Raw genomic sequence first — 22,576 nt, forward strand, 5'->3', positions numbered from 1 at the left:
TTTCGAGTGCTGCTTGTTCGTGGAAAATGACTAGATTCGATTGTTTTTTTGTGACTGCCTCCTTCCAGCCCAGTGATGTACAGTACTTCACTGGTTCGACCTTCTCCTCTACTCTACACCTTTGATATGTATTGTGCAGGTTTATCGTCATTTATATGGCGATCAGGGGGCAGAGTTGATGGTGTCCCAACTGCGGGCTTCCTCGAAGCCACAGTATGAGGTTTCTTTGCATACTTTTCTATACCTCCTTTCCTTACATCGTTTTTCTTCAATTTCAGAGCATGTGGCATGGGCATGCACGTAAGAAATGTAATAGGAAATCTCCTTTCTTAATTGGCACCTTCCTGCTTTTTGCAGGCCTTTCTGCCTGCAAAGAAACGAACACACACAGTCCAAAGCCTTAAGCAGGCTGAGCCAGAGCAGGCTCAGGTAGAGTAGGCTGGAGGTGAAACAAGGTAATTACATGTAGGTAATTTCCTTGTTTCACCTCCAGCCTGTTCTGCCTGAGCCTGCTTAGTGTTTGGACTGTGTTCCTCCTTTCCTGGCTTGTCTTTAGTTCTCGGTGTCGTCTTTGGTCTAAGATTGCATTTTCAAGGGCTTGTTTTTAGTTACTCTCCCCTCCAGTTGTAGGGTTGGGGAGCTTCATGTTCTCCAGCGACGAGGGTTTTGCTCTTTTGGCCCTGGTGGGCATTTTGTTCATCTGCAGCCAGCTTTTTCTTTTCTAGTAAAGAACTAGTCAGTTGACTTCTGGAGAGGTCCCTTGGTGATTGATGCTCTGTTGGTTTGGTCATGGGTGCATCATCTGTTGTTTGGTGGCGACTTTCCACCGCGACCTACGCACCACTGATTTTGCCTCTGGATGTTTTGTGGGTTGATCTGGTCATCTTGATCTCCTGTTCCAAGGCTTGTATTTCTAGAGTCATCCACAGTGTTATTAGATCCAGCCAGTCTACATTCTATCCTTGTTCCCATGATGTTTAGAAATATGACGCTTTCATGACTGTCTGCTAACATGTCCTGGCCAAATACAAAAACCTTCTGGAGGACATACCTGCTTTATCCAAAGCAGGTATATATATCCTTCTGAAGATGAGGTTACCATTCATGAATACATGTCAAGTTTTCAATGACTATTTAAATTCAGTATTTACAGTTCTCAATGGCGAATCATATAAATGATCATATTGACACTCATATAAGTTTTGTAATATTTTAATACTAGGATGTGCATTCTGTTACAGAACTAAGACTTAATTTTCTCACAAAATGTCTTGTATAAAAATATTCATGTATCTATAGGTATACCCAATACACGATGGAGACACTGCGTGTTGGGTGGGAACAGTTGCTGACATCCATTAACCGCACCATTAATGAAGTAGAGAACCAAATCCTCACCCGTGATTCAAAGGGTATCAGCCAAGAACAGCTCAACGAGTTCCGTTCGTCCTTCAACCACTTTGATAAGAACAGGTGAGTTTTCTGTGGAGAGCCCCTCAGGTTCTCCGGAGCTATATGTGTATATATATATGCTGATGTGTATATATTAGACCGTGGCAAGAGTCAATCAATGGGGTACTAGGCCTACTGGGGACCACGAGCCAGACCTGGCCCCCACAGAGAGGCATGAGGAGCAATGGCCTATAGACACCTCCATGTAGTTGGAAGCCATCTATGTCTGCCATCTACCAGGTCAGACAACCAGAAAGGTAGGAATCCCAAAACAAACTACAGCTAGTTAACACTCCTAGGTATCTACTTACTGCTAGGTGAACAGAAGCATTAGGTGAAAGGAAATATGCCCAACCATTTCTGTCCCGTCCGGGATTCGAACCCGGAATTCTCGATTGTGTGTCGAGAACGAACCCGACTGTACCACCCGGAATTTTAGTTTGGTTTTATTTGGGGATAACAGAGGAGCACAGTTATTTTGGGGAGAACAAATGGAAAGGTACATAAGAGATGGACAGATGTTGTAGTTTACATACTGGTATAATACAATTGATTTATGTCTATGTAATATAATGTTGCATGTTATGACGTTATAATGTAAGTAATACACTATTGGAGTCACATGCATGGATAATTTAAACATTTTAAAATAATAAAATCATGTTAACCCAGATGAGGGCAAACATCTCTAATGGAGGAATAGATTTCAAATGGGGTTAGCTGGAGGATTGTCTTTTTTAATATGCTATAATTGAGGGTGTAACTTTCTAATGGAGAATAGCTGGGACATAATTGTCTAAATAAAATAGCTGGGGCCGTGTCTTTATAATGGAAAGCTGAGGTGGGGGTCATATCTCTGACATTCGACTCCTTTTTTCTGTGTGGGGGAGCCCTGTCGGCTCCCTGAAGCTATTGGATTGATATTAGCTAATATTAGTACGGGGCTTCAGTCAAATGGAGTTGTCATGCCTACTGGGGACCACTAGCAAGAACATGGTCCCCTCAGAGAGGCGAGGGGGAGCATTGGCCTTTGAAACTCTCACGTATGAAAGTATTCATATCTGCCATCGACCGGGGTTGAGCACCCAGAAAGGTAGGCGCTTCAAGACAGATCCCTCCTGGTAGAAATATTGCAACCTAAGACCGAACAAAGGCTAGAAACTTCTCTCAAAGAAAAACAAGCTAATAAGCATCACACCACGAGGCACTCGTTCTGGAAATTTCCCCTTCCCTCCCGTGGAGTGGGGTCCCAGCCCACCAAGCCGGCAGCCAGACCATCAGTTTGTCAGCTGGAGCTATATGGGGTGGAGGTCTGCTCTGGTCTTGATTGTGTGATTGGCTTCACCCTGCTGGTGTTCCTACTGTGCGTTGGCAGTGACCAGGAGTTTGTACCAAGGGCTGCTTGTACTTAGGGCTTCCTTCCTTAGGTTCCCTGAGAGAGCAGGGGGAAACTCTAAACCCTTGGCGTTTAGAGTTCTCTTCTCTGGGTCCTTTGGGCCCTCATTCTTGTAGAGGGTAGTGACTGCTTGGTTTGCTACCTCGCCCTTGGGGTCGGCTTAGGTCTCAGTCCTTTTGTTTGGCCCTGGGTACCTGATCAACCAGGCTGTGATTCATATGTCAGGCTGTTAGCAGCCGCATCAAACAGCCTGGTTGACCAGTCCAGCAACGAGGAGCCCTGGTCGACGATCAGGCCGCGGGGACACTAAGCCCCGGAAACACTTCAAGGTAACTTCAAGGTGGGTAGGGAGTCGTGGTTTGATAGTTGGGGTGCGCTGGGCTGCCCAACTTGCATAATTTCAGAGAGACTTTCTGGTTTCCATTGGTTGTGGTGCTTCCTCGGAGTTCTTTTTCATTCTTTTAGTTTGTTTTATTGCCCATTGGGTGGCTGCCACAGTCCATATTAGGTGCTATCTAGGTCAGTGTGGCGGTCCTCCTCTGGGCCTCCGGGCTTGCTCACCTCACAGGGGCCAGTTTGCCTGATCAATTACAGGAATACAACCAGTTTTGGCAGTCCAGCGCCTGGGCTTCGCATAGACACACACACATCCACCTGGCTTCCCGTAGAGAGACATCCCCCTACGGACCTTGGAAAACGCTGGCGGGACTTTGTTGACTGATGGATGAGTCTTTCGAATCCCATCCAATCTTATGCGATTTTGAAGGTTGCTCATTGCCCCTGTCTCAGGGTGACGATCACCTGTATTTTCTCTGTCATGTTGCTTGTTGGGTCGACAACACCTTCGACCCAGAGTCTTGAGACTTGTTCTTTACTCGTAGTCCAATTTACCCATACTGCTATGGCTGAGGTTAGCGGTCAGTGGCTTGCACATTGCATGTTAGGTTTAGGTTGCTGCAACGTGCATGGTTGGTTGGTTGCTCGAATGCCTCGGGGCTGCCCGTTTTGGTTATAGGGACCTGGACTTGGGGGCGTTGGTCGCTTTGACCTTGGTTCCGTCCGCATCCCTTCATCCTCCTCTTGTTGGTGTGGTTCACAGTTCTCCTTTCCTCCTACTTCCAGCTCCCAGCTCCCAAGCATCTGAGGGGTCAGGGCAGGGTTTTGCTGGGGATAAGACTTGGGCTGCTCCGGGGGTTGCCCCATGCCAGGCGGGGACGGAGGCATTCAAGCCAGTTCTTCCTGCCGAGGTTCCTGTGTCACTTCCAGCAGGTCCCTTTCTTGGATGCCTTTCCCTTGGACTTTGCCTTTCCTTCAAGAGTAGAAGGCGTTGAGGATGGCTCTGCCCCTGATCCTAGTTTGATGGATTCTGGGGCTGGGAGGAAGGTGGCCTGGGGCGCTTGGGCCCCTTTCGATCCTGCCTGGGTTTTAGTGCCTTCAGGGCGGTGTCTACTGTTGCAAGGTTCAAGGTTTTTGTACCCCCCTTCCTTGTATGAATTTGATACGAGGTTAGCTTTCCCCCCACCTCCCCTGGGTTCCTTTCCGGGTTCCCGTGGGTTCCGTGGCTGTGTCCTTCTGGAGGTTTTTGACCTCTCAAATTTTCCCTGCAAAGGTTCAGGAGGTCCTAGGTGTGTACCTCCTATGTGACCCAGTTCTCAACCCGGTCTCTCTTGAGTTTGGGTCGTCTTTACTGCATTGGATAAGTTACAAGATGCTGGCATCTTCCTGGCTTGCAGACTGCCCTTTCTTTTCGTTGGGGGCATGGCATACGCGTTGTTGTTCTTGCATGCTTGAGTGACGGGAGCTTACTATAGTGTTGCAAATGTACCTTGGGGGTGCGTTTGAGCATCTTAATGCATGCTTGTTGACATGCTAGTTGAAGCACCCTGTGCTTCCTTGTGAGGTTGGTGTGCTCCAGTTGCACATCTAGGTTCCTTCCCTTTCGACTGCTTTGGCTGAGGAAGATCTTCGGGCTTGGGGGCATTTGGCTTTGGCCCTTCATTTCTTTTCCCTTCTCAATCTGTCCTCAGACTGGCTTGTGGAAGATGTGGAGGAGTTGGCTGCTGGGTCATCGTCTGCCACATTGACTTCAGCGGCCAGGGTTACTGCGGCGTTGCTTAAGCTGTTTGCACCTATCCTCAGGGAGGCGGTGTCCTTGTTTTATACCTCCTGCCTCGCGTGTCGGCAGGCTGTTCTCGCTCTCTGTGAATTCTGCTTGGGGCCCTGGCCTTTAGGTTTTCGTCTCCGTTTTGTCTGCTGTTATTTGCGGATTTGATTGTGTGTCAGTTTCTCCAGGCAGCTTCTGCTAGTTGCCGCTCTCTTTCAGATATGTTGGTGGTTCAGGGCGCGTTTCCTCATGCTTCCCGGAAGGGTAGTGCCAGATCTCTGGCATCTACTGGTCAAGGTGGGCATTTGGTACCAGTTTCTGAGCTGGCGTCTACTTCGGAATCGTCTTTGTCTGGTTGGCTCTGCACACAAGTCTGGGTTTTTGGAAGGGTCACCCCATTGACGGGGCATTGGGGGTGCAACTGGCTCTGTTTGCCTGCGCATGGTTCCACGATTCGTGTGCATTTCAGGTCGTGTCTTCCTGCCTGCAGTGGCGCTGGGCCTTGCCTCTCCTGAACTCCTGGAAGGGGTTCAGGGCTGGCGGGGCAGGTTTCTTCCCCTTCGCTTCATCGGGTTATCTGGGGGTGGGTGCATTTTGGTGTGGTCAAAACGAACTCGATGTTTTGAACTTGTCCTGTCTGAACTCCTGGATACCTTGCCCCTCCTCTCGGATGACCACTCTGTCTCAGGTCCGGCTTCTTTTGGAGCCAGGGGGCCCGGATAGTGTCCCTAGACCTCTGGGACGCGTATTGGCACGTTCCTATTCATCCGGGGTTCAGGGACTGGCTCGGTTTTGTGGTGGGGTGTCAGGCTTACCTCTTTCGTTGCCTTTCTTTCGAGCTGAATCTGGCACCTTGTATTTTCACATGTTTTACCCATGTTGTGGTGTCCCGTCTGCATCTTCTAGGTGTTTGGGTTTCGGTCTACCTCGACGACTGGTTGGTCTGGGCTCCCAGCCAGTCTTGCGTGTACTTGCCAGGGGTTTGGTTCTTTTCCAGCTTGCCGGGTTCGGGTTCCTAGTGAACTGGAGGAAATCCCATCTGATTCCTTCTCAGGTTAGGACTTGGCTGGGCCTTGTCTGGGATTCCTGGACAGCGTCCTTATCTCTCCCTCAGGTGGCATTGCTCCAGCTGCAGTCTCGCCGTTGTCCGTTTCTGAGGGGGTTACCGGGACACTCGGCGGTTGCTCGAGCAGCTGTGAGGAAGCCTGACCTTCGCTGTGATCATTTACCTGCTGGGTGGGAATTGGTTGCGGCGTCTGTTCTGGTTCCTTCGGGAGCCGTCTCTTCCGACGCGCTCACAATTGCTGGATTCCCTGTGTCGGCTGCTGCGGCGCCAGCTTCCTCTTCGGGCTTTTCAGGGTTCGGTACCTTGGCGCCTTCCGGAGCCCTGCCTCAATATGCTCACGGATGCCTCATTTCTCGGCTGGAGTTTTCTGACCAGTACTCACCAGGCCAGCCAGGGGCCATGGGCACCGTCCATCTGCCTGGCTGATAGTACGGTGTGGGAATTTGCGGCAGTGTGGCATATGCTGCGTCGGATTCAGCTCGCTTGGGGCTCCATGATCCGACTCCATTCGGACTGCGCTCTGGTGGTTCATTGCCTGAACTGCTGTGGGTCTCTGCGGTCCATGGCTCTTTGGGGCTGGTTGCTTCAAATGGCTCTTCTGCTGAGTTCTCGGGGCTTAGTGCTCTCTGCTGTTCATGTCCGGGGTGTGTCCGATGTCCTGGTAGACAGCCTGTCGCGGTTTATTCCCATGTCCATGGAATGAACTGTTGACTCTTGTCCTGGTCTTTGAACCGAGTGTTCTCTTTTCTGTCTTCCCCTTAGTTTGTGGTTGCACCTTCAGTCCAGGACTAATTCAAGAAAGTTTTGTTCTTTGATGGTTGGGTTGGTGAGCTGCATGCTCTTCTCTGGCGCAGGGGATTCTGCTCTTTTGGTCCTGCTGTTAGGTTTGTTCGGTTGCAGCCCTCTCCTTCTTTTCTGGCAAAGAATGAGACGGCCGCTTTCCGGAGTAGTTCTTGAGTCATTGATTCTTGGTTGGCCAGGCCAGAGGGGCATCATGTATTATGTCTGGTTGCGGCTCTTCGCTGTTATCTGCACGCCTCAGGCTTCTGTGGCCAGGGATCCGCTTTGGGTTGATCTGGTCTCCCTCGTTCCCTGTTCTAGGGCTTGGGTCTCCCAGCTCGTCTGCAGGGTTAAGTCTAGCCAACCTGTGGACTATCCTCGTGCCCATGACATTCGTAAGTTTGCTGCTTTGGCTGCCATTTTTGGCAGCATGTCTTGGGCTGACATTTGGGCGCATCATTTTGGAGGTTGAGCAGGGTCCTGGCTGCCCATTATTTGATAAACATTCCTGGTTCTAGGCATTTGTGTGTGCCTTTGGGTCGTAGGTTGCAGCCAGTTGTCTCGACTTCGAGTTGAGGACCTCATGGCTGTCGCCTCCCGGCTTAGTCCTCTTTACTTATCTTTGGTTAGATAGCCCAAGGGAGCCGAGCCCAACCACTTGGGGTGGACGGTAGAGCGACGGTCTTGCTTCATGCAGGTCGGCGTTCAATCCCCAACCGTCCACAAGTGGTTGGGTACCATTCCTTCCCCACCCCCCCTCATCCCATCCCATCCCAAATCCTTATCCTGACCCCTTCCCAGTGCTATATAGTTGCAATGGCTTGGCTTTTTCTCCTGATAGTTCCCTCCCTCCCTCCAGGGAGCCGAAGGGGCTCCCCCACATAAAACCAGCGTTGAATGTAATGAGACGACATTTTTTGGGTGATCCCCAGAGGCTCCCTGGCACCCTCCCTCCCTCCTGTCAGCAGTTTTCTTTTGTTTTTGATGCTTAGCCTCTAAACTGAGGTTGGGTAGCTGGTGCAGACGAGCAGCGCGGCAGCGGCGGTGTGTGATGTTTGTTTCCTTGGGATTTGGGGGAGGTCTGCTTCTCTGTTCGGTTTTCGGCTGCAATTTTCTTACCATGTGGGGTCTGTTTTGTTATGCTTACCTTTCTGGGTTCCTAACCCCGGTCAATGACAGAAAAATAAAACCTCCAACCACAGAGGGGTTTTCCAGGGCCATTGCTGCCTGTGCCTCTCTGAGGAGGGGGATGGGGCGAGGTTCTGGCTCGTGGTCCCCTGTAGGCTGCACTCCATTGACTAAGTCTAATATATCGCATATTAGCACGATAGCTCCAGGGAGCCTCTGGGGCTTGCCCAGAAAATGACGTTTCATTGCATTCAACAATGTTTTTTTGCAGTAAATTTTTTTTTTAAAGTTCAGTAAAATATGTAGGATTTTCTTTCATAGTTTGAAAATAATTGGCTGGGTCTCTTTCCTAGGGGTGGCCGATTGGCTCCAGATGAATTCAAATCTTGCTTGATATCTCTGGGATACTCCATTGGTAAGGACCGTCAAGGTGAGATCGACTTCCAGCGCATCATTAGCATTGTCGATCCTAACAGCACTGGTTTCATTCAATTTGATGCCTTCTTGGACTTCATGACCCGTGAGAATGTGGATTCAGACACAGCTGAACAAGTCATTGACTCCTTCAGGATTCTTGCTGGAGACAAGGTAAGATGTAGTAGTGATGATGGAATATTTGATGTTTTCAGTAATGTTCAAAAGTTAGTGTCCACTGGAACTAAATATTAGCTATTTTATTGTGATTATCCATGACTATTTTGCAATTACTACAGTAGTATGTTTTGTTGTCAGTATCTACTAGTTAACTAGTCAATAGCAAGCTTATTGATAGTGAAGGCTTGTTATAGTAAAACTGAGTAGAAACATTTGTGTAAAAGCTAAGTAATGTTAGTTGGGAATTAATGGGAATAAGTTTGACCATATTGCTTGTTGTAATTATAATAGTTATGTAATATGGAAATCTAAAAGTAATGGCGTATGTCTAGGAAATGTGTAATTATCATAAGTTAACAGTTATCGGTTGTGGATTGCTGGTACCATGGTACGAATTTGACTTAAGGGGGCTGGTGCACAATTTCTCAGCCTTCCTCAGACAATCAAATTTATTGTGCATAATCTACACAAATGCTCCAACTTTACCTAATTGATAAACATCATAACATGAACAGAATATTTTTTTTTAATTTTTTACAATTTCACAATTTCAAATTAGAGTATCAAATTTAAAATGTCACCAATATTTTTTTATTCATTATTGTCTCAGAATAGCATATAAAATTCACTTTCATTGCAGTAAAATAGTGTTTGAGTATAGTTTAATGCAAAAAAAAAAAAAAAGTCAATGTGGCCTTCGAAATATGTGCAAAATTTAGACGCAAAAATTTCTAACTCCAAAAGTTGTGGGTTTAAGAATAAACGAGAGCAATGACACCTTAGAACTAAGAACTTTGCACATACAGTAATATGTAAAAATGGTGAGAATCGCTCGGAAACTTAATTTTTTACTTAAGTTGAAAGTCTCTTAAGTCTCGAAGTTGAAAATTCTGTTCATACAGAAACATTAAGTTAAAGTTCTTGATTATAAATACAGTAGTTCAAATTAATGACATATCTTGTAAGTTTTATAAATATTGCTTGGTATTTGTACTCTAATATGTGTAAGTTGTAGGTCAATATATGTTGAAATGAAGTCAAGAAAAATAACCCCCACAAAAAACAAAATAGGGATAATGGGTTAGGGATAACAAACATATATTTTAGTAACTTTATTGCCCATATAAGTGATAAGGCTTTAAAATGGTCCCCATTCAGCAAAACAGCGTAAAGAGACAAAGAGAATAGTTTGAAATCTGTAAATAGTTCGCATAGTAAACTGAGAAAGTCACACGTTCTGCCCCCTGTGGCTGACTCCCATGTGGACCAATTTCATTCCAACTTCACATCCTTAGAGAAGGGTATGCATTCTCAAAGATGTAGAAGCCACAACAAAATCAAATGAGAATACTCATTATTATGTGTGAAATTTGGCACTCCAGGTGACAATCGGCAATCCTAGAAGGCACCGGCTGCATATTCACTTTGTGGACCCTCCTTACTACTACTATTCTGTTTTTTGTGTCAGACAGGTGCTTGCATCTCTTTATGCCTGCATTATCCCTGAGTTCCAGTAAATAGGTGGTGGTGTTATTATCGGTACCCGCCTTTCACAGATTTATTATTAAAACTATTTGCATAAAATCCATTTCTTAACATAATAAGACGACATTTTCACGACTGTGATGACAAATAACGTAAAATTTATTTAACATTTTTCACTATATTTCATATTTGGATGAATATTTTTGAGCTCCAGGGCCCCCTAAAAAGCATAATAGTATTTTCTTTGCTGTCTTATAGAAAGTTAGAATGAGGAAACAATACATTATATTAGTTTATTAAAAGTAGCATTGCTAAACAAAGTGCTGGTTAATTTTACTAAATGAGGACTTAATTTATCATTTTATGATATATAATAATGTATTATGACAGGTAATAATGTATTCTTCTGGTTTTACTTATCACTTAATTTTGTGTGTGCAGCCATACATCCTGCCAGAAGAGCTGCAGCGTGAACTTCCCCCTGACCAGGCCGAGTACTGTATCCAGCGCATGCAGCCTTTCACTGGTTCTGGTGCTCCTCCTGAGGCTCTTGACTACATGTCCTTCTCCACTTCCCTTTATGGTGAATCTGACCTGTAAATCCTGCTCATTTAATCTCGGGAAAGGGGGAGGGGTGAAACCTCGCACACTATCAACGTAAAGAGGGTAAACCACCTATCATCAGGCCCTCGGTTCAGCTTATCAGTGACAGAGTGAAGTCACAGCAAGGTACAGTGTTTCATGTGAACCATCATTTTCATTTCCAAGTTAACTATTTTGAAAAGTGGACCCAAGATGAGAGTGTCTAGTGATATGACTTACGAACTACATAGATCATACTATGTATCCTGGCGATACGTAAAGCAAATTTAATTTTTTCTTTAAATGGAGACCATTATTAAACCCTAGTCCTGCCAGTATTGATACTGTTAAGGACTTTGCTCTGCACAAATGTTTGAATCTAGGGGCAGTGACTGGTACTCGTATGATCTCAACAGTTCCTATGGAAGTGTTGTCTGTTTTGAATGCTAGTCACAGCTTCTGGACAGCGTGGTTTACGTGGCAGGTTAGACAAAATATCTGCAGGTGCTATAGAGGAGGAGCAGGTCAAAGGCCAGAAAGCAAAACAAGTTTGATTCAGTGCAAGCTTGTTGACAATATCTGCTAGAGTCTTAATTACTCTTCATAAGGCTCGGATCTATTAATAGCTCGCAAAATAAAAAAAAACTGGTACTTTGCCTGTAACTTAACATTTGTGAACTATAAGAAACCCTATGGTATTAAATTTTCCCCAAACACTGCCGCCGATAGTGCCTCCTCTTCAGTTTGTTGTTCTTCCAGTGATCTGTCTCACCCTGTGGACCTGTATTTCAGAATGTCTAGGTAGATCTGCTTAGACATAGGAAGTAGATATGGTGACTAGCCAGTCAAAATGTGATGGCCCATCAGTATCGAAGTGATATAATACTGTACAGTATATTAAAAGCTGATCTGACCTAATATTCTAGAATCCGGGTCTCCATGTCTCATAGTGTAATTATGGAATCTAGTCCTAACTGCTGTAGCCGAGCCAACTTTCTTAAAGCCAGAAAGCTGCTGCTTCATAAGCAGAGTTTTTGTTGTAAATATATTCTCAATATTTTATTACAAAAATACTGCTTTTTCTATGCTAATGTAAATTAAAACTACTGATCTTCCTTGAATGGTTTGTGATGTGTATAATGCCTTTTGTGTGCTCCAACATTTGGTTCTGTAAAAAAACATCCTGTAATATTTAAATTCATATTAAAGTTTATTTAAAAAGTGGGTGAAGGTGATTACCTGCTTTAAATTCATTGGTTGAAGGGCATTGCTAATCTGCAAAGGCCCATTTTTCACACCAGTGCTCCTCTCAGTGTATGACTACAAAAATTTGTATGTGCTTTGTTTATATGAGAATTGCAATTGTGTTTGTTGTAAGTAGATAGCATTTGTCAAAGTTTTGATCTTATCTGTAATTATCCTAGGGCAACATTATTTATTGTTACAGGCAATAATAATCACAGTGATAACTAGGAACCACTGTGACATGATCTTACACGTACTTTAAATACATTATTTTATAAATATACGTCTGCTCACATGGTTTCTTAGTTGTTTCAGTGTTTACCAACTACAGTGTATTACACGTTTTGTGTAAAATCTACAATAATAAAAAGCTAAAGAAAATATTTGTTTTTCTGTACATACCTTCAGCTCGATTCTTGAAAGAAAAAACTTTCAGGTCTGTAAGGAGTTAGTATACACAGTGATTTATTTCATCAAGTATAAAGGGCATAAATATGTTTCCCAGAAACTTCAGAAAATTGTAAATTATTATTTATCTTGAATATGAAAAGGAGACATGTATATAACTTACAGCCTATCCTTCAGTTTTGATAGTACTTAAAGTAATGACGAGGACCATAGTATATATACCGACAAACAACAAAAATTAGAAAGTAGAAATCTGAAGTATTGAGGTGGACAAACTGAAAAACTAGTTTGGAACAAACTGGGAAAACTAGAAAAACTCAATTGACTTGATAATGGTCCAGGACAGTCCGAAACGTCGTTGTCTCTTCACTTTTTAGTGTGTTGTTTGGTCAACATTTTTTCAGCCACGTTATTGTGACTCATCTGCACATTGAAAACTTTTTACTTGAGTTGCTTTGACAAATTAAACTAACAACCTAACCTTCCTAGGCCTAATACACAATATCTGAGGCCTAATATAGTACATGTGTGTGTGCTACACTAGGCCCAGGAATATTTAAGTGTTTTTTAGCTTTATTTTAAAAGAAATCCTTACTAGTCAGTATACTAGTGTCTAAAAGTACGTATTCACATAGTCTACTGACTACGTGTCTATGTAGTCTATTGTCATTAGTCGCATACGAATTCATGGCTATTGACATCACAATAAGTATTATCTAAACAGGAGGATGGGTTGAACTTTAACACTTGTGTTCCAATGCAAGTATGTACAATGTTCACTTGGGAAGTTTGTAAAAATGTACATATCTGTGGAGAGCCCCTTTGGCTCCCGGAGCTATACCGGGCTGATGTGTATATATTAGACTGGCAACAGTAAATCTATGGAGTTCTGCCAGGGGACCAGCGCCAGAACTTTGGCCCCCCTCAGAGAGGCATGAGCAGCAATGGCCTATAGATACCCCCGTGTAATTGAAAGCAGTCTATGTTTGCCATCTACCAGGTCAGGCACCCAGTAAGGTAGGATTTCCAAAACAAACTACAGCTGGTTAAAAATTGCAAACCTAAAGCCGAACTAGCAAGCAGAACTCGCCCAATTGAAAACGAGCAAACAAACATGACAGTCACCACAGTCGCTGCGCCAGCTGTCTGCGCAACTTCCCCTCTTCCCAGGGGGAAAGGGGACCCGAAGGGACGGTGTAGCAGGGCATGTCATTTCCTTGACATGGAAATTTCCATGGAAATTCATTGGAAATGAATTCATTGGAAATTCATGGAAATGACATGTCATTTCCTTAGCATTTCCTTGCCCTTCGCTGGGCTGGCCAGTCTCTAGGCCCTCTCGCCGGCCCTTTGTGTCTTGTCCTTTAGCAGGGCATGTCAGTGTCTGCCCTTTTCTGGGCCGGTTGCCTCTTTCCTAGCTGGGCACAATGTGCTGTGCTCTTGGCTGGGCCCGTCAGCTCAGTGCCTTCGCAGGGCCAGTCCGTACCATGCCCTTAGGTGGGCCTGCCTGTGCTGCCTTTTGCGGGCCCGCCAGTCCCCAGGCCCTCCTTTACTAATATTACAGATTGTCTACATTTATTTTAACACTACGGGTTTGGTTCCTTGGTATATTCTGGGCACTTTATTGCTCTTGTAAGTTACTATTTGCTAATAATTTTATTAATATTGCATTATATTATATATTTAAGTTCATTTCTATTCAGTATTGGGTTTATAGTTGGCTTACTTCTACACCCTCCTCTGCTATTATTGTTATTATTACTAGTTTTCTGATACTATATATATATTGTTATTAAGCTCACTTAGTATATGGTCTTTGGTTCCTTGGTTTATCTGGCTATGTTAATACTCTTCATGTTACTATTTGCTACTGATGTTATTTATTGATGTTATGCTCAATAATCATTTGGCATTGGGTCCTTGCCTAATTGCTATTAATGTTATTAATTTGCATATTATTAAATACTAATTTAAGTTCATTTATTATTCGGTACCGGATGTATCGTTGACTTACCTCTACACACCCTATGCTATTAATTATTATTATCGCTATTTCTACTGGATTACTGATACTATTATTGTTATTAAGCTTACTTAGCACAATGGTCTTTGGCCCCTTGGCTTAATTTAGCTACTTTATTACTCTTCATGTTCCTATTTGCTTTTGATGTTTTATTATTCATAATATTACTATATATTAATTTAAGCTCAATTATCATTCGGTATTGGGTCCTTGTGTAGGTCCCAATTGTTGGACCCCACCCAACCAACCATTAATATTAATTCTTATTATTACAGTTATTGTTCTGCATTATTTATTATGAGCATACATTATTATCACAGCTTGGCATTACTAGTTGCCCATTTTATCTTACTATTATATGACACATTGACGTTATATTTGGAAAATTTTATTTTATATTGTATTATTAGTATTAATTCATTTCATTACCGTTTATCCAATTTTTTTTTTTGCGAGCTAAAAAATTCGGTTGTGGTATTTACCGAGTTATTTATTTCATTCTGGTGATTGATTTACTTCTGGCTTAACTTCTCCTGCCTTTGTTCCCAGCTAAGTTAATTTGTTACCCTTCATCTTGCTGAAGTATTACTAGAATTGATAGTTACCTTAACCCTTTTTATGGCGCCTGGCTATTTAGTATGTCACTCACAGGCGCATACCAAAAAAAAAAAAAAAATATTTTTTCTTCTAAACCTGTTAATTTGTGTTCACTGATCATGGGAAAACTAATAAAAAAATCGTAAGTGGCATATAATTGCCCGCTATAGGGCGGGGAAGTCTGGCAAAAAACAGGCGCTGACTCTAGCATGCATCCCAGATGGTCTGTTGCTCGCCAGCTGTCAGGCCGGAGTTGCCACAAAGAGATAATTACCTAATTATTTCAATGTCTCTGATTTGTTGTAGTTTTTTTGGCTGTAATATTATTCAATAGTGTGTAGTGTGATATATTTATATAATAAAATGAGTGAATCATCGCTGTACTCAAAAATATGGTGTGCATATTGTTGATTCATTTACGTTCATCAAACAGTGAACAAATACTTTGTCGGTTATTACACTATATACACTGGTTATATATAAGTATCTGTACGTTTTGTTCACCATAACGAACCACTAAGTTACTATTATGAGTCAAAAAGTAACGAGGAGTGACCGCCACACACCAGCCAGCCACTCAATCCCTCAACACCTCACTGGCCCACATTCTTCTCCCACCATACTGTTTTTGCTTTTATTCACTATATACAGACGTTATATATAAGTATCTACATTCGTGTTCACCATAACGAACCACTAAGTTGGCATGCTGAGTGGCAGTGCCAGTGACAGCCTGCCACTGGCTGCTACTTCCTCCCTCCCTCAAGTCACCTGACTCACCCACATTCTCCTCCCACAATACTGTTTTTGCTTTTATTCACTATATACAGATGCTATATATAAGTATCTACATTCGTGTTCACCATAACGAACCACTAAGTTGGTATGCTGAGTGGCAGTGGCAATGGCAGCCAGTGGCAGCCCGCCACTGGCTGCCACTCCCTCCCACTCCCTCCCTCCCTCACCTGACTTGCCACCATTCTCCTCCCACCATACTGTTTTTGCTTTTATATACAGATGTTATATGTAAGTATTTACATGTTTTGTTCACCATAACTGTACATCTAAGCTTGTATGGTGAGTAAAGACACAAAGACATAGCTACTCACACAGTCAGCTGGTGGCGGCCGCCCTCAAGGCCAAATACACTAATATTTCTCCTCCATCAATACTGTTTGTGGTGTTATTACGCTATATACACACATTATGTATAAGTATCTACCTGTTTTATTCACCATACTTGTACAAGTATGTACAACCAGTCTCTGTGGTGTAGTGGTAAGGACACTCGCCTGGCGTTCCGCGAGCGCTTTGTCATGGGTTCGTATCCTGGCCGGGGAGGATTTACTGGGCGCAAATCCTTAACTGTAGCCTCTGTTTAACGCAACAGTAAAATGTGTACTTGGTTGTAACAACGATTCTTCGCGGCGGGGATCGTATTCCAGGGACCTGCCCGAAACGCTTCGCGTACTAGTGGCTGTACAAGAATGTAACAACTCTTGTGTATATCTCAAAAAAAAAAAAAAAAAAAAAAAAAAGTCCTGCAGACGATGCCACCTCCCTCACCAAAATGGCGGCTCCCAACCTACTCCTATTGCTGTTTATACCCTCTATACACACTTTATATATAAGTATCTACATTTGTGTTCACCATAGCGAACCACTAAGCTGGTATGGTGAGTGCAGTCAATAAAAGGTGGCCCACACACAGTCAGAAGACAATGCCACCACCCTCCCTCCCACAGCATTACTCCTCCCTCCATGGAGCACAGCACTAAATATCACCACAATCCTGCTATTATCAGAACCCTGGTCAGTTTTATCACAGTCAGGGGTCTTCTTTAATAATATCATCGCCTCATTATAGCATGAACAAGTATATTATGGCATTTTTAGGTGATGCTGTGGTCACAAGCTGAACAGCAGTGGTGTTCAGCTTGTGACCACAAGCTGAACACCACTGCTGTTGTGTAGCAGTGACCACTCCCCAAGCCTGGCCTCGGTCCGGGCTTGGGGAGTAGAAGAACTCCCAGAACCCCATCAACCAGGTATCAACCAGAGCCGAGACGGAACCCAGTATGGTACAAAGCATCAAGACGGCGAAGAGTAGGAGGAGAAGCAGAAAGTAAGTTATGTATGCAGGGCAACCATAATCGAGTTTAGACAGGACGAGAGAGGAGTGCAAATATAGGAGCGTGCGTCTATCTGCTCCCCAAGAAGTATGGGACAAAACCTTAGGGAGGTTAAGGGCCTTAGAGTATTCAACTCGGAGGTAAGAGATATGGGCTGATCAAGACAAACGAGTGTCAAAGACTAACCCCAAAAGCTTTGTGGAATCCCTGTACACAATGGGATGACCATAAAGCGACAAAGAGGGACGAAGAACGACATGCTTCCGAGTAAAAGTCATAGCACCATCTTAGACACAGAGAACTTGAAGCCATGATCGGTGGCCCAAGACGACACGGCATCAATCACAATTTGAAGCCGCCGTTGAAGGAGAGGTGAATCATCACCCCGACAGCAAAGGGATAAGATCATCAACATAGAGAGCAGAGAAGACACCAGAAGGAAGAGAGGAAAGAAGACCGTTGAGGGCAACTAGAAAAAGAGTAGTGCTCAGAACACTACCCTGGGGTACACCCTCATACTGCTGAAAAGGGGCAAAGAGAGCAGTACCAAGCCGCACACGAAAGGAACGACGAGAGAGGAAGCTCTGGAGGAAGAGAGGGAGGTTCCCACGAAGGCCAAAAGAATGAAGTTGAGACAGAATATGATACCGCCAGGTAGTGTCGTAAGCCTTTTCCAGGTAAAAAAGGACGGCAACAACAGAGGTCTTCGCAGCAAAAGCAGTACGAATATAGACCTCCAAGTTCACCAGGACATCCGTTGTGCTGCGGCACTTGCAAAAATCAAATTGAGAAGGGGAGAGGTGGTGATAGTGTTCTAAGAACCACATCAAATGAACGTTAACCATACGTTTAAAGAGCTTGCAGACACAACTCGTGAGGGCAATAGGGCGGAAGTGCTTGGGGGATGACCCGAGAGACCCTGGTTTCCGAAAAGGAAGGACAACAGCATTGAGCCAGTCTTCAGGGACTGACGACGACTCCCAGACCCGATTGTACAGACTCAGTAAATACTGAGATGTGCACGGAAGGAGATGGCAAAGCATTTCATAATGAATGCCATCGGAGCCCGCTGCCATAGAACCACAAAGGGCTAGGGCAGATTGAAGTTCAGAGAGAGAGTAGGGATCATTATAGGGAAGGTGAAGATAAGTACAGAAATTTAAAGGACGAGATTCAAGGAGAGGCTTACGAAGAAGGAAGGCTTGGGGGAGATGAGAACAAGAACTAACAGAGGAGAAATGTGAACCCAGTTCGGTCGCAACCTGCAACGGGTCCGCCACAAGAGCACCATGGAGGCGAAGGACTGGCGAGACATCGGGATACGCTTCCAGACCAGTGGGAGAGGAGTTGCAGACGTAACGGTGGAGACATAAGACGCCCAGCAAGCACGTTTAGCCGCACAGGATGGATCCTACGGGCCACCGCACTCGCCTTCTGAAACAAAAGAAAAGACTCAACCGTCTGCCGGCGGCGATGTCTCTTCCAGGCTGCACGCTTACAGCGGACAGCCCAAGCACAGTCCATACTCCACCAGGGAACGCCCTTCCCGTGTTCCCCGAGAGGAAGAGCGAGGAATAGAGTGGAGGGCAGCGTCAAAGACAGTGTCATGAAAAAGAAGGAGGGCGCGAGGGAGAGGTAGAACGGAGAGATCGGAAATAGTAGCACGGAGAGTAAAGAGGCGCCAGTCAGCCTCGGCAAACCTGCCACCTAACAAGTTAGGGGAGAAGGTGGTGGAGGCCAAGACCGTCAGTAGTTTCAAAGCGTTATATGACAAAGAGTGCTGGGAAGACGGGACACCACGAGCGTAGCTCTCATCCTGTAACTACACTTAGGTAATTACCTAGGGAAGGAGAGAGGAGGGCGAAAAGAGAAAAAAGTGACAAGGATAGGAAAATGGTCACTGCCATGGAGCTCATCAAGGACTCGCCCCCGAAATCTAAGGAAAGGGATGATGAGCACGGAGAAAGACCTAGACAAGAAAGGGAGCGAGTCCGAGAGTCCAAATGAGTGGGCTCACCAGAATTAAGAAGGGACAGGGAAGAGAGGATGAAAGTTTCAAGGAGGCGACCCCGGGTGTTTGTCAGCACATCACCCCAAAGGGCATGACGACAATTGAAATCACCGCAACGCGCCTGCAGGCCCAGGCTTCAGGTGCGCAACGCGCCTCCGGTTGTTTTTATTTTTCACGTTCCATTCAAAACTCCCGCGGCTACATGGGGTTCACATCAGCTTCCTCAGGGCTCTTGTAAACAGACGCCATCTTTAAAAATAATCATGGTCCACATTGCCGGGTGCCAGAGCCTCAGTAGTGAGTGAGCAACCAAGGCTGGCACTCGCAGCATGAGCGCACAGCACTGCTGTTCAGCGTGTGACCACAGCATCGCCTAATATTGTCAAAATATATATATAATCTGTTATATTTAGCCATGATAGTATTATAGAAGAGCCCGAGTGTGATAATGACTGGGTACAATGTTCAAATATCAATGATTCAATGCTGTTCACGATGTTCACAGCACTAGCCACAGCACCACAGCATTATTTCGTCCATGTAGGAACCTTCAAACGACTTTTTAGGTTCCTTTTCAAAATAAACTTGTGGTCAATTATTCATTTACAGGTATTAGTGACCAGGATTGTGGTTATAATGAGCAGTTGTGCATTGGAAGGAGGAATTTTGGTGAGGGAGGGAGGAAGGGAGAGAATTGAGGTAGCCTCACTGTGTGGCAGTAACTCTTGTTTTGCTCACCGTACTAGCTTCATGGTTCGCTATGGGGAACACACATGTACATGGGTATATACAGTGTGTGTGAATAGTGTAATAACAGCACCAGGAGTATGTTGTGAGGAGCTATTTTGGTGAGGGAGGTGACGTCGTAATCGTGGCGTCGTCTGCTGTCTGCTGTGTGATTTGTCATGCAGTGTATGGTGGCCACTGTACTGTTTGGACACAATACTAGCTTACTTGCATAGTTCTGGTAAATAAAACATGTAGATAGGTATATATAACATGTGTAAATTGTGTAATAATTACAATAACAGTATGGTATGAGGAGCAATGTTGGCGAGTAAGATGTTGGAGTGAGGGAGGGCTGGCTGAGTGTGGCTGCTCACACTCGTGGTGTTCTGAGTGTGTTGATGGTCAATGTATATATAGTGTGTGACAGTGTAGAGTGTGTACATATGTTGTAAATATACATAAATGAACATGAAACATTGGTGTGAATAACTGTATGATTTGGAGGAGTAATGTTGGTGAATACAATGTTGGAGGGCTGGCTGGGTGTGGCTGCTCACACTCGCGGTGTTCTGAATGTGTCGATGGTGAATGCATATAGTGTGTGACAGTGTATAGTCTGTAAATAGATTGTAGTTATACATAAATTAGCATGATACATGGTAAATATGTGCAACATATGTGTACACAAGTGTTATGCACGTAACACAGTGTCTTTGGACAGTACGGATGTTTTACTACCATAATATAGTGTACGTGTTCATTATACATAGGATTAGCATGTAAAAACAAATAAAATGTATTTGGAACTGTGAGCAAAAAATGTGCAAAAATATATTCGCGGCAACTCGCGCGCCCCCACCGGCCTCGGGAGCATACTGCTCTGGCGCACGGGGAATTATGACGTCACGGCCCACCTTTCGGACCCCATAGCAGCCAAAGTAAGTACAATTTCGAACTTGCGTTTACTATACCCATATACAGGGAGGGGTTTTTGACACTTGCCAAAGAAAAAATAATTTTTTCCCAAGGTCTCATTTCCTGTGCACTGGGGGGATGTCATATTTATAGGCCACGCAGTTAAAGGGTTAAGATCGGGAAGAGAAAGTGGGACAGTGGGGGGGAGATAAATGGAACAAACCGTGTACCATCTACGCACAAAGACACAGGTGGCAGAACAGTGGAGAGGCGAGGAAAAAAGTAAGGGGAAAAAGGGAACATCGGAGAGAGTCAAGAGAGCAGTAAGAATTATGGACCCCAGCTGTCGCTGGGGGAGGGGAGAGAAAAGAATAGCCACGGAAGCGACCAGGACGAGCACCAAGCATCGGCTCCTGGAGACAGACACAAAGGGGTGAAAACTGTGAAATGAGAAGTTGGAGGTCAAGGAAATTGGCGTAAAATCCATGGATGTTCCATTGAAGAAAAGACATCAGCAAAGAGAGAGGAGAGCAACAGAGAGCAAAGAAGAAACAAAGGTGAAGAAGGAACACAGCACGCTAAAAAAGCACAGAGTCAGGATCAGGGTCAGCGAAGTCAGGGTTAGGGGGCATGGGTAAACTGAGTAAAGAAGGAGAGAAAGAAGCGGGAGGACGGACCAGAGGTGGACGAACAGGGTCTGGAGGAGAAGGAAGGGGAGGAGGGGGGGGCAGAAAGAGGGGAGCGCACCTCAGCAAGGGCAGTAACCAAGATGGAATCAGGGGCTAAAGAAACCCCCACAGTAGTAACAGGGGGCACCACCACTGAAGTGGGAGGGGAAGGAACGATAGAATCAGAGATAGAGGGTGAAGAAGAAAGTGAAGCTTTCTTACCGACAGGGGAAGAGGAAGGAGAGGAACCAGGTTTCCGCTTCTGACTCAAAGATACAGGCGTCCCAGCAGCAACATACTGGGCAACAGACTCCAGTGTCTCGATAGGAGAAGAAGAGCGAGAGCGAACAACACAACCATCAGGAGAGCGATGGACATCGGCCCGCACAGTCAGGCGGCGTGGAGAGCCAAGAGACGGAGGAGAAGGATGGGAAGGAGGACTAGAAGGAGAGGCAAATAGAAGACACAGGAGACGTGACAGACTGGGTAGAAAGAAGGGGAGCCCTAGACAGAGAACCAGGAAGGGGACCCTTCGGGACAGAACGGAAGGAAACAGGGGAGGTGGTGGTGAGCGTGTCTGGGTCTAAGGCTCGGAAACGGTTGTGAGACTGAGGAAGGTGGGAAGGACGAGGAGAGGAAGAGCGCACCACTGCGAGCATAAGGAGACACCAGCGAAAGAGGGGAGATGATGAACTTGGCGCCGAGCCTCAGGAAAAGACAAACGGTCCCGGTGCTTCAAGTTGAGGACAGCCGCCTCAAGCTTGTAACGAATACACGCACGGGAGAAGGTAGGGTGGGCCTCACCGCAATTGAGGCAGCGGGCCTGGGGAGAAGTGCACTCCAACTTAGAGTGACCCTCGCTTCCACACAGGGGACAGAGAGAGACAGGACTAGAGCATTTGAGGGTACCTATGCCCAAACTTCCAGCACTTACTGCAGAGCCGAGGAGATGAAATATACTCCTGAACGGAGCACCTGGCACCAGCAAGAATGACAGAGGATGGAAGGGTCCTACCATCAAAGGTAACCTTCACAACCCGAAGGAGCAGACGGCGATGACCACGAGGGGGACGAGTAAATGTATCCACCTGGAGGACAGAATGACCCTGGGCCTCGAGGATATGCTTCATATCCTCGTGGCAGTCCTTGAGATCCCTAAGACTGGTCGCAACATGGTGCGGGAGGAGAACAGTGCCAACACTGGCATTCAACCGAGCGTTCTTCGAGACCCGAACAGGGGTTTCGCCAAGGCAGGATAAGG

At 45.2% G+C, this 22,576-nt stretch overlaps 1 protein-coding gene across 1 annotated transcript in view; it reads left to right on the forward strand.

Annotated features, from left to right (window-relative positions):
* Positions 1–12,213, forward strand: part of LOC123749334 (alpha-actinin, sarcomeric) — a 289,268-nt gene extending 277,055 nt beyond the window's left edge. The window contains 3 exon segments of the mRNA XM_069324159.1: positions 1,300–1,473; positions 8,280–8,514; positions 10,447–12,213. Coding sequence (XP_069180260.1) covers positions 1,300–1,473; positions 8,280–8,514; positions 10,447–10,605 — 568 coding nt within the window. The 3' untranslated portion in view covers positions 10,606–12,213.
* The last annotated feature ends 10,363 nt before the right edge of the window (positions 12,214–22,576 follow it).

Source organism: Procambarus clarkii, chromosome 1, assembly GCF_040958095.1.
Source record: "Procambarus clarkii isolate CNS0578487 chromosome 1, FALCON_Pclarkii_2.0, whole genome shotgun sequence".
Taxonomy (NCBI): Eukaryota; Metazoa; Arthropoda; class Malacostraca; order Decapoda; family Cambaridae; genus Procambarus; species Procambarus clarkii.